Source organism: Pan troglodytes, chromosome 18 (assembly GCF_028858775.2).
Source record: "Pan troglodytes isolate AG18354 chromosome 18, NHGRI_mPanTro3-v2.0_pri, whole genome shotgun sequence".
Lineage (NCBI taxonomy): Eukaryota > Metazoa > Chordata > Mammalia > Primates > Hominidae > Pan > Pan troglodytes.
Genome location: NC_072416.2, coordinates 73,528,067 through 73,546,423, shown reverse-complemented (window position 1 = coordinate 73,546,423; position 18,357 = coordinate 73,528,067). Strand labels below are relative to the sequence as shown.

The 18,357-nt window shown below is 45.1% G+C and overlaps 1 protein-coding gene across 1 annotated transcript in view; it reads left to right on the top strand.

The window, feature by feature from the left end:
• Positions 1–18,357, top strand: part of CFDP1 (craniofacial development protein 1) — a 142,345-nt gene continuing 123,988 nt past the window's right edge. The window contains exon 1 of the mRNA XM_511111.9: positions 1–3,133. Coding sequence (XP_511111.2) covers positions 3,070–3,133 — 64 coding nt within the window. The 5' untranslated portion in view covers positions 1–3,069. The remainder of the gene's footprint in view (positions 3,134–18,357) is intronic.

The following is an 18,357-nucleotide window of genomic DNA, read 5'->3' as shown; positions in this document are numbered from 1 at the left end:
ACAACCTTTTCATTGGCACACACAGAGTACACACATATAGTTCCCATATACAGTAAACAGTATAACATACTGTACAGTTCCCACAGTAAACACATACACTACTTTGCACACATACTGTATACCCTACAGTACAGCAATACAAATAAAGGGAAAAAGTTCAAAGATGGAGCATCCTAAGTTTTATAAAAATATCAACTAAAATCTTATGGTTGATGGAGCTGCACAATGTGGTTAAACCTCTCGACCTTGGCTTGCCCCACAGAAACCAGGGGAGGCGTGAGTGAAATTTATTCTGCAGAAGAGGAAGAGGGTGGCAGGTCAACCTCTGGCATTTCTACCTTAGGAGTCTGGCTCTTGACCCTTGTTGAAGGAGTGGGCAATCTTCCCTCCCAAACTGGCTTGAGAAATTGCATTAGCCTTGCCTGCCTGGCTTTTCTGCCTGAAATCTTTAAGCATCTCGGTATAAGGGGCAAACGCAGTGGAGGCCAGCCATTTAAATTTGAGGCTTCGATCAAGCGTAGGGTCACACTCTTCCATGTCGCTAAAAATTTTTTCCAAGGAACAACTCCATTCTGATATTTTGGCTGCTGTGAGAGGGACAATTCTGGAAGTCTTGGGCCGACTTTCATGGCCATCAACTCCAATGCCTTGTTTTGCCATCTCATCCAGGTCTTCGTTGGTTGGTTCCACTGCCTTCTCTGCCAAAATTTACTCCACATCTCCTTCCTTCATGTCATCAAAGCCCTCTCCACTTACCTGCTGTGCCATATGCATTATGTCTCTGACAGTGTTCTTTATATTTTCTGTAACACCTTCAAACCCTTCAAAATTCTCCACGCAGTCTGGCCAAACATTTTCCCAACAGTTATTGGTAGTAGCCTGACCAATGCTCTCCCAGGCTGTGCTGACATAATCAATAACGTTGCATCTAGTGACCGACTTCCAATACTCCAGCATGGTGGTTTCCTTGTTGGTCCTGAGAGCCTCACAGGCCTTCATATAAAGCTCCCTTGTGTAGTGTGCCTTGAATGCTTTTATTATGCCCCGATTGAGGGGTTGGATGAGAGACTTAGTGTTTGGGGGCATAAAAAGAACTCCTATGTTGGCGTGTGCATTTTCGAGTTCTTTGCAGCAATGGATTGTAGCATTATCCAAAATTAACAAAACCTTGAAGGTGCCCGGCGCGGTGGCTCACGCCTGTAATCCCAACACTTTGGGAGGCCGAGGCAGGCGGATCATGAGGTCAGGAGATCAAGACCATCCTGGCTAACACGGTGAAACCCCGTCTGTACTGAAAATACAAAAAATTATCCGGGCGTGGTAGTGGGCGCCTGTAGTCCCAGCTACTCGGGAGGCTGAGGCAGGAGAATGACGTGAACCCGGGAGGCGGAGCTTGCAGTGAGCCGAGATTGCGCCACTGCACTCCAGCCTGGGCGACAGAGCGAGACTCCGTTTCAAAACCAAGCCAAAACAAAACAAACCCAAACAAACAAACAAAAAACAAAACAAAACAAAACAAAAAACCCTTGAAGGCAAGGTTTCTGCCCTGGAGACAGTGTTCAAGGTTTCTGCCCTGGAGACAGTGTTCAGCTTCTGGGATGAAGCAGTTGTGGAACCAATCAGACATCATCCACACTTTTTTGTTCCACCTCCAATAGACTGGCAGATGGTTCACGTATTTCCCGTTAAGTGCTTGTGGATTTTGGGTTCTGTACACCATTAGGAGTTTGCACTTTAGTCGCCCTTGGCATTGGCGCACAATAACAAGGGTGCATGATCCTGGCATGATTTAAAGCCAGGGGCTTTGGAGGCCGTTTGCATTATATAGGTTCGTTTGCCAACATCCTTGTAAAATAAGCCAGTCTCATCCGCATTGAAAACCTGCTCTTTCACATAACCCTTTTCCTGTATAACACTTAGCAAGTATTTTTAAAATTCTTTCGCAGCCTCCTGATCTGCAGAACTCGCCTCACCTGCAAGTTTAACATTTTTCACCCCGTATCGCCTTTTGAAACGCGCGAGCCGGCCAGCACTCGCCGAGAAGGGCTTAGCATTTCTTTTGACTCTGGGTAACGTGACCACAGGTATCTTTGGCTTTCAGCCTCACAACAATGCTGTCCACTATGTTTTTTTTAATCGATTGACATCTCATGAATCCACAAATTTAGCCGCTTTTCCATCTTTTCCATCTTTGTCATAGCTTCATCACGCACGATGGAGGTCACTTCAGCACCATCCGGAGCGGCCTCACGGACAGATCGGTGAATTTCCTTTTCCTTTTTCTTGATGTACCGGATTGTCGACTCGTAAACATTGAGCTCATGGCCAACAGCACTGTAACTCATGCCTGATTGGAGCTTATCCAACACGCGGACTTTCTCCGTAAGGCACATCACGGGCTTCTTTCGCTTAGGAACACTGGGCAGAGCTTCAGCACTACGCTTGGGGGCCATTTTAAAAAGCAAAACCACCCACAAAAAGCAGAAAAAAAAAGTGTCAGTAAACAGACTGCGGAAAGGACTCTTTGTTTACAGCACAGGAGCTGCGACTAGAAGGCGGCGCTTCTCCCTAGTTCAAACTTCAGCTGGGAATCTTACCTCCGCCAACTCCAAATTTTCACCCTCTGCGCATGCCCGGGAAGAACCCCAGAAAGTACCGTGATGATTGATTTTAGGGTTACAAATACATTTTAGCAAGTAAGTGAATTTGGCATTACGAATTAATGATTAATGAAGGTCACCTGTATTTCCATAGATATGTAATTTTATTTAAGCAGATTTATTATATTAAGGCGGCGAGGCAGCGCCGAAGACTACAAGTTCCAGCATGCACAGCGTCCGGGCGGGTTCGGGCTCCCAGCGAGGGCCTCAGGGACGCCAGCCCGGAGGCATCGGCCGGAAGTGTCGTAGGGCAACCACGTAGTACTCTCTGCGCATGTGCAAAGCGCTGTCGGGGGCCGCCCTAGCTGCCGTCGCCGCCGCCGGGGCTCTATGGTCTCTCCCTAGAGCTTTGCCGTTGGAGGCAGCTGCTGCGGTCTTGCGAGTTTGACCAGCGTCGAGCGGCAGCAACATGGAGGAATTCGACTCCGAAGACTTCTCTACGTCGGAGGAGGACGAGGACTACGTGCCGTCGGGTGAGCGATTCCGCCTGAGGCGAGAAGCGAATTGCTCCGCCCCACGCCTCACGTGAGGCGCGCTCTGCCCCCGCGGGCGTCTGCCCCGTGGCCCAGGTGGTCCAGGGGGGCTCCTGTTCTCGAGCGTCCGCTCCCTCAGGCCCCTCGTCCTCGGCCGCTCCGGCCCAGGCGTGTGCGCGTGGCGGTTCTGTGCTCCCCTCCCCTTGGGCAGCTCCGGCCGCCGCCCCCTCTTGCAGCGCGGGAACCGGCACATGGACACGGGCCCTTGTCGCTAGGGACGCTCGTCGGTCAGCCCCGAACGACACCGCTGCTTCAGAAGTCGGGGCGGCAGTCCGAGCGTTGGAGGTTTTTTTCAGCCCTGGCCGGAGAGAGCTGCTGGCCACCACCCGGTCCAAGATAGAGCTGTTCGCTCTCCGCCTGGTTGTTAGAAAGTTCTGATAGAAAGTTCCCCGTTTGATGCCTTTTGCCTCATTGTGACGTCCACCCATCCTCTCCTCTCAGAACTTTCTTTCCTTAGGGATCTCAACCCGAACGGGGCGAGAATGAATCTTACTGAAGAAACCTTTCTGTTCCCCCTTCTTGGTCTTCCCCAGACAAACCGTCTCGTTGAAAGTATCTTCACCCGTTCACATCTTCAGTTGAAAGACTAGCCAAACAAGAAACAAACAAACAAAACACAACCCAGGAGTCGTCCCTATTCTCTTTGTTTTACTTTGTTCTGTTCTGTTTTATTTAAAGACAGGGTCTTGCTGTTGTCTAGGCTGGAGTGCAGTGATGCGATCTTGGCTCACTGCAACCTCAAACTCCTGGGCTCAAGCGATCCTCCCGTCTCAGCCTCTGGAGTAGCTGGGACTACAGGTGCAGGCTGCCACGCCCGCTAATTTTTTAAAGTTTTTTTTTTTTTTTTTTGTAGAAATGGCATCTTGCTATGTTGCCCAGGCTGGTCTCGAACTCGTGGGCTCAAGTGATCCTCCCACCTCGGCCACCCAAAGTGCTAGGATTACAGGCATGAGCCACCGCGCCCCGGCTAGTGAAGTATTTCTAAAAGGCACGTTGAAAACTAGCCATTCCATTCCTGGCGCGGTGGCTCATGCTTGTAATCCCAACACTTTGGGAGGCCGAGGTGGGTGGATCACAAGGTCTGGAGATCGAGACCATGCTGGACAACATGGTAAAACCCCGTCTGTACTAAAAACACAAAAATTAGCTGGGCATGGTGGCACGCGCCTGTAGTCCCAGCTCCTCAGGAGGCTGGAGCAGGAGAATCGCTTGAACTCGGGAGGTGGAGGTTGCAGTGAGCCGAGATCACACCACTGCACTCCAGCCTGGGTGACAGAGCGAGACTCCGTCTCAAAAAAAAAAAAAAAAAAAAGTTAGCCAGTCCCATCACCCCTCATCCCTATTTTATTTGATATTCCTCAGAAGAAACTTCTTTCCACCTTTTGAATTTGGTGTTATATTTCTGTTGTCTATTGATTTAACCCATGTATAGTAGGTATCATTTTTAGTAGCCCCTGACCTCCTTCCCCTCCTCCCAAACACACAAACACTTCCACCTTCGGGGCCTCCCCCACTCCGTAGTCTGCCGTTGAACCTGTGTCCAATTTTAGTTAGATCAGTATTCAGTGTTTTTTTTTCTTTCGAGACAGTGTCTCGCTCTGTGGCTCAGGCTGGAGTGCAGTGGCACACTCTCTGCTTAATGCAGCCTCTGCCTTCCCGGTTCAAGCAGTTCTGCCTCAGCCTCCTAAGTAGGTGGGATTACAGGCGCCCGCCAGCACACCCGATCGATTTTCTTTTCTTTTCTTTTTTTTTTTTTTTTTTTTTTTGAGACAGGAGTTTCGCTCTGTCGCCCAGGCTGGAGTGCAGTGGCGGGATCTCGTCTCACTGCAAGCTCTGCCTCCCGGGTTCACGCCATTCTCTTGCCTCAGCCTCCTGAGTAGCTGGGACTACAGGCCCCCGCCAGCACACCCGACTGATTTTTTTGTATTTTTAGTAGAGACGAAGTTTAACCATGTTGGCCAGGCTTGTTTCAAACTCCTGACCTCAAATGGTCTGCCCGCCTCGGCCTCCCTGAGTGCTGGGATTACAGGCGTGAGCCACCATGCCAGGCCCAGTGTTTTTTTTTTTTCTAATGACAGTGTGAATAAACATCATGTTGACAGCTGAACCGTATGTTATACAGATTACTTTTCCTGCACTTCTTGTTTTCTCTGGTGCTAATAATTGCCATTTTTTGTTGCTACTTAGCTGTCTATGTACTTAACTGCTGTAAACCAAAAATAAAATTCTAAGGCGCCCCCAACCATCTGAATGGACTTCCTCCTTAGCCAGGGCTCTTTAACATTTAACCTGAGAGACTGTTTTGGGCCATGATGGGAAGTGGGGGCTGAACCTGCCTCATTGTATGTCTCTGACATTAACATCGATGCAGACTTTAAGTCTGATAATGAACATTTTGCAACCTATTCTCTCTGAAGCCTGTCTGCTAAAAGCTTCATCTGTATGATAAAACTCTTCTCAGCCGAGCAGTGGCTCGAGCCTATAATCCTATCACTTAGGGAGGCAGAGGCTGGTGGATCATTTGAGGTCAGGAGTTCAAGACCAGCCTGGCCAACGTGGTGTAACCCCATCTCTACTGAAAATATGAAAATTAGCCAAGTGTGGTGACGGGCACCTGTAATCCTATCTACTGGGGAGGCTGAGGCATGAGATCTCTTGAACCCAAGAGGTGGGGGTTGCAGTGAGTGAAGATCATGCTTCTGCACTCCAGCCTGGATAACAGAGCAAGACTCCATTTAAAAAAAAAAAAGTGGCCAGGTGCGGTGGCTCACACCTTTAATCCCAGCACTTTGGGAGGCTGTGGTGGGCAGATTGCCTGAGGTCAGGAGTTCGAGACCAGTCTGGCCAACATAGTGAAACCCTGTCTGTACTAAAGATATAAAAAAATAGCTGGGTGTGGTGGCGTGTGCCTGTAATCCCAGCTACTCCGGAGGCTGGGGCAGGGGAATTGCTTGAACTAGGGGCATGGGGTTGCAGTGAGCTGAGGTTGCGCCACTGCACTCCAGCCTGGGCAACAGAGTGAGACTCCATCTCGAAAAAAAAAAAAAAACAAAAAAAAACCCTCTGATCTCCACAACCTCTATCTTAACCCAGACATTCCTTTCTGTTTAGACAAACTCAACCTGTTGCCAACAAGAAAATTTTTAAATTTACCTGTAGCCTGGAAGCACTCCCACCCCGAGTTGTCCTGTCTTAATGGACCAAACCAGTATATTTCTCAAATGTATTTGATTGATGTCTCATGCCTCCCTAAAATATATAAAACCAAGCTGCACCCCAACCACCTTGGGCACGTGCTCTCAGGACCTCTTGAGGGCTGCATCATGGGCTGTGGTTACTCATATCTGGCACAGAATAATTCTCTTCAAATACTTGACAAGAGTTTGACTCTTTTCGTCGACACTGCTAATTTGACTCTAAACTTTTAGAATTGTATAAATCATCTCCCAAAATATTTACATTCATTAGATTTTCACTTTAATCTTCTGAAACAGTCTTTGCCTTCTGGCCTCCACTTTGTCTTGGTTACCTTCTATGAGTGCTCCAGTGTATTTACTTATTTATTTAGAGATAGAGTCTTGCTCTTGTCGCCCAGGCTGGAGTGCAGTAGCGTGATCTTGGCTCACTGCAACCTCCACCTCCCGGGTTTGAGCGATTCTCTTGCCTCAGCCTCCCAAGTAGCTTGGATACAGGTGCCCACCACCACACCCAGCTAATTTTTGTATTTTTAGTAGAGACGGGGTTTCACCATGTTGGCCAGGCTGATATTGAACTCCTGACCTCAGGTGATCCGCCCTCCTCAGCCTCCCAAACTGCTGGGATTACAGGCGTGAGCCACCACGCCTGATCAGGAACATTCTTATGAGACCTTGAATGCCTAAAAGTAACCATGCCCCTCAGGCGTAATTGATTGTCTGTTTGAATTCTAGGTTGGAAATAATTTTCCATCAGAATTTTAAAGTGTTACTTCATTACTTTCTAGTTTCCCATGTTGCTATTAATAAATATTTTGTTACTGATTTCTGCTCAATGTATAAGATCTGTTTGTCTCCGGAAGCTGGTAGAATATTCTCTTTGTTCCCATTTTCTTTTTTCTTTTTTTTCGAGACAGACTCTGTCTCTCTTGTCCAGGCTAGAGTGCAGTGGTGGCATCTAGGCTCCCTGCAACCTCCACTTCCCGGGTTTAAGCAACTCTCCCACCTCAGCCTCCGGAGTGGCTGGGACTACAGGTTCCTGCCACCACGCCTGGCTAAGTTTTGTATTTTTATAGTAGAGACGGGATTTCACCATGTTGGCCAGCCTGGTCTCGAACTCCTGACCTCATGATCTGCCTGCCTCGGCCTCCCAAAGTGCTGGGATTACAGGCGTGAGCCTCTACGCCTGGCCTGTTCCCATTTTCTAATATATCACCATGATATATCTTGGTATGAGTGTTTTCAGCCATTTTGCTGAGCCTTCTGAGAACTTTTTTTCCTATAATTTTTTTTCCTTTTCCTTTCTTTCCTCTCTCACTCTTTCTCTTTTCCTTTCCTTCCTTTCTTTTTTTTCTTTCTCTCCCTCTCCGCCCTTCTTTTTCTCTCTATTTATTTATTTTTGAGACGGAGTATAGCTCTGTCACCCAGGCTGGAGTGCAGTGGCGCAATCTCGGCTCACTGCAACTTCCGCCTTCTGGGTTCAAGCGATTCCCCTGCCTCAGCCTCTCGAGTAGCTGGGATACAGGCGCGTGCCACCACACCTGGCTAATTTTGTTTTTGTATTTTAATAGAGACGGGGCTTCACCTTGTTGGTCAAGATGGTCTCGATCTCCTGACCTTGTGATCCACTTGCTTCGGCCTCCCAAAGTGCTGGGATTACAGGTGTGAGCCACTGAGCCCAGCCAACTTTGAATATTTTTATAGCATTATGTTCTTCTTTTGTAAATGCAGTATCAGCATTTAACATACAATTTTTAACTTACATACAATAAAATTTACTGTTTTCAATGTACTGTTCTCTGATTTTTGTTAAATGCCTAGCGTTGTGTAACCTCCACCAAAATGAACAGTTTCAAGCCGCCAACCCTCTTAAAAAAAAAAAAAACAAATTCCCCCTGCTACTCTTTGTAGTCAAACAACTCTCCCTCACCCCCGGCCCCAGCCATTAGCAACCTCTGGTCTGTTTTCCATCTTTATAGTTTTGCCTTTTTCAGAATATAATCTAAATGGAACCATAACAGTAGGCAGCTTTTTGTGTCTGGCTTCTTCCGCTTAGCATAATGCATTTGAGATTCACCTGTGTTGTTGCACATGTCAGTAATTAGCTCCTTCTGTTGTTGGGTGGTAGTCCATTATATGGATATACCACAGTTTATTCTGCATTTGAACGACACTGGGTTGTTTCCAATTTTTTATGATTACAAATAAAGCTGTTTATAAATATTTACACACAGCTTTTTCTGTGAACATGGGTTTTCATTTCACTTGAGTCAATATCTAGGAGTGGGATTACTGGGTTTTGTAGTATGTGTATGTTTAACTTTACAAGAAGCTGCTAAATTTTTTTCTGGCGTGATTGCTGTTGGTAACAAGTTTGAGAGTTCGAGTTGCTCTTCATCCTCAACAACACTAGGGGTGGTCAGATTTTTTTGTTTTTGTTTTTGTTTTAAATATTAACTAATTTGGGGCCGAGCGCGGTGGCTCATGCCTGTAATCCCACCACTTTGGGAGGCCAAGGCAGGCAGATCACAAGGTCAGGAGTCCAAGACCAGCCTGGCCAATATGTTGAAACGCTGTCTCTACTAAAAAATACAAAGAATTAGCCGGGCATGGTGGTGCATGCCTGTAGTCCCAGCTACTTGGGAGGATGAGGAAGGAGAATTGCTTGAACCCAGGAGGTGGAGGTTGCGGTGAGCCGGAATTGTGCCACTGCACTCCAGCCTGGGCAAGAGAGCGAGACACTGTCTCGAAAAAAAAAGAAAAAAAATTAGCTAATTTCTCCTTTAGTTTGCATTTCCCTAAGGATGTTGATGCTCTTTTCATGTTCCTGTTTGCCATCATTTTATCTTCTTTGGTGTGTCTTTTGAATTCTTTGTCCATTTAAAACATTGGGTTGTTTTCAGTTTTGGAATTATATATTCTGGATATAGTCCTTTGTCAGATATTTGTGTTTTTTTTTTTTTTTTTTTTTTTTTTTTGAGACAGTCTCGCTGTCCCCCAGTCTGGAGTACAGTGGCATAATCTTGGCTCACCACAACCTCCACCTCCCGGGTTCAAGCGATTCTCCTGCCTCAGCCTCCCAAGTAGCTGGGATTACAAGCACTCGCCACCACACCCAGCTAATTTTTGTATTTTCAGTAGAGATGGGGTTTCACCATGTTTGCCAGGCTGGTCTCCAACTCCCAACCTCAAGTGATCCACCCACCTTGGCCTCCCAAAGTGCTGGGAGTACAGGCGTGAGTCACTGCACCCGGCTCCTTTGTCACATACTTGTTTTGCAGTGTTTTGTCTCTGTGCTTGTCTTTTCATTCTCTTAATAGTGTTTGCACAGCAATTTTTTTTGGTGTTTTTTTGAAACAGAGTCTTGCTCTGTTGCCCAGGCTGGAATGCAGTGGCACGATTTCACCTCACTGCAACCTTTACTTCCTGGGCTCAAACAATTTTCCTGCCTGAGCCTCTGTAGTAACTGGGACTACAGGCATGAGACACCATGCCTGGCCTGCAGAGTAAAATTTTTAAACTTGGATAAAATCCAGTTTGTCAAATTTTTCTATTATGGGTTGTGCTTTTGGAATCATATCTAAGAACTCTTTTTTGCCTAACTCAGGATTACAAAGATACTGTATTTTCCTATGTAAAAGTTATATAGTTTTACTTTGTTTTTGTTTTTGTTTTTTTGAGATAGAGTTTCGCTCTTGTTGCCCAGGCTGGAGTGCAATGGCATGATCTTGGCTCACTGCAACCTCCGCCTCCTGAGTTCAAGGGATTCTCCTGCCTCAGCCTCCTGAGTAGCTGGGATTGCAGGCATGTGCTACCACGCCTGGCTAATTTTGTATTTTTAGTAGAGACAGGGTTTCTCCATGTTGGTCAGGCTGGTCTTGAACTCCCAACCTCAGGTGATCCGCCCACCTCGGCCTCCCAAAGTGTTGGGATTATAGGCATAAGCCACCGTGCCTGGCCTTTACTTTTTTTTTTTTTTTTTTGAGACAGAGTGTTGCTCTGTTGCCCAGGCTTGAGTGCAATGGCATGATCTCAGCTCGCTGCAACCTCCGCCTCCCAGGTTCAAGCGATTCTCCCGCCTCAGCTTCCCGAGTAGTTGGGATTATAGGCGCCTGCCACCACGCCTGGCTAATTTTTGTATTTTTAGTGGAGATGGGGTTTCACCATGTTGGCCAGGCTGGTCTCGAACTCCTGACCTCTCAGGTAATCCGCCCACCCCGGCCTCCCAAAGTGCTGGGATTACAGGAGTGAGCCACCGTGCCCGGCCAGCCTTTACTTTTTTAAAAAATCAGTTATCATTATTTATTTTCAGTTAATTTTTGCATAAGATATGAGTTATGGATTCTTTTTTTTTTTTTTTTTTTGCATCTGGATGTCCAGTTTTTTCATTATTTGTTGAAAAGATTATTCTTTCTCCATCGAATTCCCTTCGTATTTTTGTAAAGTGAACTGGCCATACTTGTATAGGTTTATTTCTGGGCCTCTGTTTCCACAGTTTCATTTACTGTTTTTGATTTAAGTGTTGAAATCAGGTAGAGAGAATACTCCAACTTTATTCTTTTTCAAAATAGTTTTGGCTGTTCTTGTTCCTTTGCCTTTCCATATAGTTTTTTTTTTTGTTTTTTTTTTTTTTGAGGGGGATGGAGTCTCACTCTGTTGCCCAGGCTGGAGTGCAGTGGCGCGATCTCTGCTCACTGCAACCTCTACCTCCCAGGTTCAAGTGATTCTCCTTCCTCAGCCTCCTGTGTAGCTGATACTACAGACGTGTGCCACCAGGCCTGGCCACCATATGCATTGTAGAATCACTTTGTTCATCTCTCGAAAAAGTATCCTACTTTGATTTTGTTTGGAATTGCATTGAATCTGTAGACCATTTTGGGAAGAATTGACAATTTAACGATCTTATATTTTAGTCTATGAATACAGTCTGTATCTTTTTTTTTTAGGTGTAAAAAGTTTTTATTTCTAATTGTTTGTAACTAGTATATGGAAATACAATACAGGTTCTGCATACTAACCTTGTATTCTACAACCTTGCTAAACTCATTTACCAGTTCTGGAGGTTTTTGTAGATTCTGTGGGATTTTCCACACAGTGATGTCAAATGTGAATAGAAACAGTTTTATTTCTTCCTTTCCAATATGTTTACCTTTTATATTTATTTTGCTTGCCTTGTTGTACTTTATACTTCCAGTATGATGTTGAATAGTAGTGGTGAGAGGGGACATCTTTGCCTTTTTCCCAATCTTTCTTTTTTTTTTGAGGCGGAGTCTCCCTCTGTTGCCCAGGCTGGAGTGTGCAGTGGCACGATCTTGGGTCACTGTGACCTCTGCCTCCTGGGTTCACGCCATTCTTCTGCCTCAGCCTCCCGAGTAGTTGGGACTACAGGCGCCCGCCACCACGCCCGCTAAGTTTTTGTATTTTTAGTAGAGACAAGGTTTCACCGTGTTAGCCAGAATGGTCTTGATCTCCTGACCTCGTGATCCGCCCGCCTCAGCCTCCCAAAGTGCTGGGATTATAGGCGTGAGCCACCGCGTCTGGCAGCCTTTTTCCCAATCTTAAAGGGGGAAAGAAACCAGTGTTTTACCACTTGATGTGGTGTTAGCTATAGGTTTTTCACAGATGCCGTGTGTGTCTGTCTGCCTGCTGTTTAAACACTTTAGCATTGAGTAACTTATTACCAACTCAGTCACCTAACACTGTACGTGCTAATTGTGTTCTGCATTTTACTAATGAAAAAACTGAGGCACAAAGTCTAAGCAAATGGCTGAAATTCATCCAGTTAGATAGTAACTTAGCTGGAATGTTAACCTTGGCAGTCTGCATATATTGTCCCTCAGAGATTCCTTTTATCATGTTAGGTAAGTTCCCCTCCGTTCCTAATTTTCAGAGAGGTGAATTTTGTCAAATGCTTTTTCTCCATCTATTGATTTAATTACATGTGGTTTTTCTTTTTTTTTTTTTTTTGTCTGTTAATATGGTGGATTTCAGTGTTTGATTTTCAAATTTCTGACAGACTTATTTCTGGGAGACAGCTCACTTGGTCAGGATATATTTATACATTGCTGAATTTGGTTTGCTAATATAGTCAGCCTTCTGTATCTGTGGTTTCCACAGCCAGATTCAACCAACTGCAGATATAAAATATTTGGAAAAAGGCTGGGTGCAGTTGCTCACGCCTGTAATCCCAGCACTTTGGGAGGCCAAGGAGTGCAGATCACTTGAAGCCAGGAGTTAAAGACCAACCTGGGAGGCCGAGGCGGGCGGATCTCAAGGTCAGGAGATCGAGACCATCCTGGCTAACGTGGTGAAACCCTGTCTCAACTAAAAATAGAAAAAATTAGCCGGGCGAGGTGGCGGGTGCCTGTAGTCCCAGCTGCTCGGGAGGCTGAAGCAGGAGAATGGCGTGAACCCAAGAGGCAGAGGTTGCAGTGAGCGGAGATCGCGCCACTGCTCTCCAGCCTGGGCGACAGAGTGAGACTCCGTCTCAAAAAAAAAAAACAAAAAAACCCAACCTGGCCAACGTGGTGAAACCCAGTCTCTACTAAAAATACAAAAATTAGTCCCAGCTACTGGGCTGAGGCACGAGAATCGCTTGATTATCCAGACTGGAGTGCAGTGGCGCAATCAGCTCACTGCAGCCTAAAACTCCTGGGCTCAAGTGATCGTCCCACCTCAGCCTCCCAGGTACCTGGGACTACAGATGCACACCATCATGCCCATCTAATTATTTATTTATTTATTTTTTGAGACGGAGTCTTGCTCTGTCACCCAGGCTGGCGTGCAGTGGCACCATCTCGGTTCACTGCCAGCCCTGCCTCCCGGGTTCACGCCATTCTTCTGCCTCAGCCTCCCGAGTAGCTGGGACTACAGGCATCCGCCACAAGGCCCGGCTAATTTTTTTGTATTTTTAGTAGAGATGGGGTTTCACCATGTTAGCCAGGATGGTCTCGATCTCCTGACCTTGTGATCCGCCCACCTCGGCCTTCTAAAGTGCTGGGATTACAGGCGTGAGCCACCACGCCCGGCCTAATTTTTTATTTTTTGTAGAGATGAGGTCTCTCACCATTTTGCCCAAGCTGGTCTCAAACACCTGGCTTTGAGCAATCTTCCTGCCTTAGCCTCCCAAAGTGCTGGCATTACAGGTGTGAGAAAACCTGGATTTGTTTGTTTGTTTTTAAAAGAAACAGGGTTTTGCTCTGTCACTCAGGCTGGAGTGCAGTGGCAAGATCACAGCTCAGTGACATGTTGAACTCCTGGCCTCAAGCGATCCTCCTGCCTTAACCTCTAAAAACGTGGTTTTTTTTTTTTGATCACAGTTTTAAGACTCTCTAAGAGGCTGGATGTGGTGGCTCTGACCTGTAATCCCAGCACTTTGGGAGGCTGAAGTGGGTGGATCACTTGAGGCCAGGAGTTCAAGACTAGTCTGACCAACATGGTGAAACCCCGTCTCTACCAAAAATGCAAAAATCAGCTGGGAGTGGTGGTGCATACCTGTAGTCTCAGCTATTCGTGAGGCTGAGGCAGGAGAATCGCTTGAACCCGGGAGGATCGTAGTGAGCCAAGATCATGCCACTGCACTCTAGCTTGGGCAACAGAGCGAGACTCTGTCTCAAAAAAAAAAAAAAAAAAAAAAAGAGGCCAGACGCAGTGGCTCACGCCTGTAATCCCAGCACTTTGGGAGGTCGAGGCGGGTGGATCACGAGGTCAAGAGATCGAGACCATCCTGGCAACACGGTGAAACCCTGTCTCTACTAAAAATACAAAAAATTAGCTGGGTGTGGTGGCAAGCGCCTGTAATTCCAGCTACTTGGGAGGCTGAGGCAGGAGAATAGCTTGAACACAGGAGGCAGAGGTTGCGGTGAGCCGAGGTCGCACCATTGCACTCCACCCTGGGCAAAAAGAGCGAAACTCCGTCTCAAAAAAAGAGAGAGAGAGAAAGTATTTGGGAAAACAAATGGGTGGTTATATCTGTACTGAATGTGTACAAACTTTCTTCCTTATTTCCTAAACAATACAGTATAACAACTATTCATATAGCACTTATATTGGGTGTTGTAAGTAATCTAGAGATGACTTAAAGTATGCAAGAGGATGTACATAGATTATATGTAAATATGACATCATTTTATATCAGGGACTTGAACATCTGTGGGTTTTGGTGTGGGGTGGGGGAGATCTTGGAACCACTTCCCCAGAAATATGGAGGGACAGCCGTATTTTGTTGAGGATTTTTACATCTGTGTTTATGAGGGATATCGATCTGTAGTTTTTTGGTAATTTCCTTGTGTGATTTTAGTATCAGATAATGCAAGCCTCATAAAATGAGGAAATACAGGCTTTGTTTCTTCCAGGGTGATTTTTTATTCACCCTGTATGCTTGTTTAGGGTTTTATTATGTAAGAGGCTTTCTCGGATTTATAGTGATTCTTAGTTGGTTTGGCTCATATTTATGCTTGGGGCACTAGAAAGGTGATTGGAAGCTCTGAGTCTTTGGACAAGATTTGTTCCTTTTGTGCCTACATTGTCTACAGGGATGTTATTCTGATTCTTACTATCTTTTTTTCCCTCATAGTAACTGCATGGAATTTGATATTGAGGTTTTGGGGGGTTTTGTATGTATAATTTAAAATTTTCTTATCTCTTACTGATGAAGGAGTTTTCCATAGTTTAGCTAAAGGTGGAGTCCTTGTCCCACAGCCATGATAATTTAGGCTCACAGACAATTTGAAGCTTGAGTAAAGCAGGGTTTTATTGGGTGAAAAGGGAAAAAAGGGGGAACAGGGACTCTGCAAGGCCAGAGTTCCTGCTGCTGTGCTTCCTGCCTTGCAGCTTTGAATCCCAGGTTGCACACAGGAAGAAGAGGGGCCAGGCTCCTCCCCGCTGCAAACAGCAGGAACCTCTGTGGCTCCACCCCAGTGTGCATTCCTCCTAGTTTGCTGGCTGGCCGGAGATTCTCCAGGGACCCCCTCCCACATGGCTGTCTCATTATTAATGAGATTAAGCATCTTTTTACATGTTTAAGATCCAGAGCCATGTGCATCTACTTGTCTGAACTGTCTACAACATTTGCCTGTTTTTATGATGAAAACAGGCAAAAGTTTTCAAAAGTAGTGCAGAGCTTTATAGAAAATTAGAAAATGCAGACAGTTAAATTAAAAATCACTTAAAAATAAAAAAAATAGTTGAACTACCTAGAGACTATCATGTCAATCCTTTAGTGAAAACTCACTCTGATTTTTTTCTACACCTAGGTATAGATATTTGTATTTTTTCCTCAGCCTGCAATTGTATTTACTCACATCACTTTTCAACCTGCTCTTTTCAGTGGATGATTTCTACCCATTTATTTTAGTAAATGTTTTATCTTATATATAGATCATACTCAAATTTTCCAAAATGGTTATAGCTTGTGTGTCCAAATCACAGTTGAGTTCAATACTACACATATTATCCAGTTGTTCCATCCTTGAGTCTCTTTTAATCTAGCACACTCCCCTTTCTATAATGGCATAGATTGCTGAAAAGATCAAAGCCATACGTCCTGCAGCATGTCTCACCTCTTGGATTTGTCTGGTTATTCCCTCATGGCGTTGTTTTAGTTCCTATGTTCCTTCAGTTCTCTGTAAATCAGAAGTTAGATCTAAATGCTTGATGGGTTCCAATGAAATACTGTGGCTAGAATGCATTATCAATGGACATCTGATGTTTGAATAGCATCAGAAGACACAATATCTGGTTGATAACTATAGTGGTGACTATTAAATCAGGGTGATAACAGTCTGATCCCTCTCTTGTATACTTGTTTTTTCCTTTGGAACTTTTAGAACTGGAAAAGTATTCCCTGTGGCAGTATACTTAATGGTTAGAACTTAAATTGCTTTTTAATTTTTTTTTTTTTTTTTTTTTTTTGAGATGAAGGTCTCACTGTGTTGTTCAGTCTGGACTCAAATTCCCGGGCTCAAGAGAGCTTCTGAGGTAGCTGAGACTACCTGTTACCTGAAAGGGGATCCAGACCCAGACCCCAAGAGAGGGTTCTTGGATCTCGAACAAGAAAGAATTCGAGGGAAATCCATACAGAAAAGTAAAAACAAGTTTATTAAGAAAGTAGAGGAATAAAGAATGTCTACTCCATAGACAGAGCAGACCCAAGGGCTGCTGATTGCCCATTTTTATGGTGATTTCTTGATTATATGCTAAACAAGAGGTGGATATTCATGCCTCCCCTTTTCAGACCATTTAGAGTAACTTCCTGATGTTGCCATGGCATTTATAAGCTGTCATGGCGCTGGTTTTGGTGGGTTTTAGCCAGCTTCTTTACGGCAGACTGTTTTATCAGCAAGGTCTTTATGACCTGTATCTTCTGCCAACCTTCTAGCTTATCGTGTGACTTAGAATGCCTTAACCTCCTGGGAATGCATCCCAGCAGGTTTCAGCCTTGTTTTACCCAGTCGCTGTTCAGGATGGAGTTGCTCTGGTTCAGATGCCTCTGGCACACCCAGCTTCTTAAATTGCTTTTTGGCATTACTTAATAACCCTTGCCTAAACTACTACTGTCATTAGAGTTTGAGAAGTGATGTCTTTCTAATTCTGTGGTTCTTCTGTATTTATTGGTTGACATTTTTCTGTAAAGTATAGCTTTCCTTTATCAATTGGAACAATATAAATATTTAATTCTTTTCCCTCAATTTTCAAAATAGGTAGTAATTTTAAATAGCCATCTAAAATGGTACAAATTTTTTTTCTGTCTTTTTAATATCATGAGGGGCTCACAGATTTTTATTCAGTGTGTTTTCATTTTCTGACAATTACCTGTTTTAATGTTCAGGTCTTCACTGCTTTGGCCAGTAGGAGCTTTTTCAGGCTGCATCTTGTATCCTTTTAATTTGATCTTTTTTTATTATTATTTATTTTTTATGAGTCGGCGTCCTGCTTACTGTAGCCTTCAATTCCTGGGCTCAAGTGATCCTCTTGCCTCAGCCTCCCCAGTAGATGGAACTACAGGTGCGTGCCACCATGCCTGACTAATTTTTTAAAAATCTTTTATGGAAACAGGCTCTTGCTCTGTTGCCCAGGCTGGTCTCGAACTCATGGGCTCAAGCATTCCCCCCCATACTCACCCACCTTGGCCTCCTAAAGTGGTAGGATTACAGGCATGAGCCACTGCACCTGGCCTTGATCTATTATTTTTAAATAGCTTCCTGACTTTCTGGCACAGAAAAATGTCCTGGTTTTACCTTGTGCTTTCTTTGCCTCAGACCTGAAGTGAGTTTTTTTTTTTTTTTTTTTTTTAGGGAGCCTTTTTGTGGTAAGTGGTCTCAACTTTGAACTTTAGAGATGCTCGATGTTACCAGAATGATGTAGTTTATATGCCGTTTGTGTAGTGGACAAAACTAGGAAATACTTAAAAAGGGTTAGCCGAGCGCGTTGGCTCACGCCTGTAATCCCAGCACTTTGGGAGGCCGAGGTCGGCGGATCACAAGGTCAGGAGTTCGAGACCATCTTGGCTAACATGGTGAAACCCCATCTCTACTAAAAATACAAAAAAAATTAGCCAGGCATAGGTGGTGCACGCCTGTAGTCCCACCTACACCGGAGGCTGAGGCAGGAGAATGGCGTAAAACCCGGGAGGTGGAGCTTGCAGTGAGCCGAGATCGTGCCACTGCACTCTAGCCTGGGTGACAGAGCGAGACTGCGTCTCAAAAAAAAAAAAAAAAAAGGGTTAGAGTTCATATTGATATTCTTAATTCTTTCTTTTTTTTTTTTTTTGAGACAGAGTTTCACTCTTGTTGCCCAGGCTGGAGTGCAGTGGTGTGTCTCAGCTCATTGCAACCTCCGCCCCCCAGGTTCAAGCAATTCTCCTGCCTCAGCTCCCTGAGTAGCTGGAATTACAGGCATGCATCACCACACCCAGCTAATTTTGTATTTTTAGTAGAGATGGGGTTTCACTGTGTTGGCCAGACTGGTCTC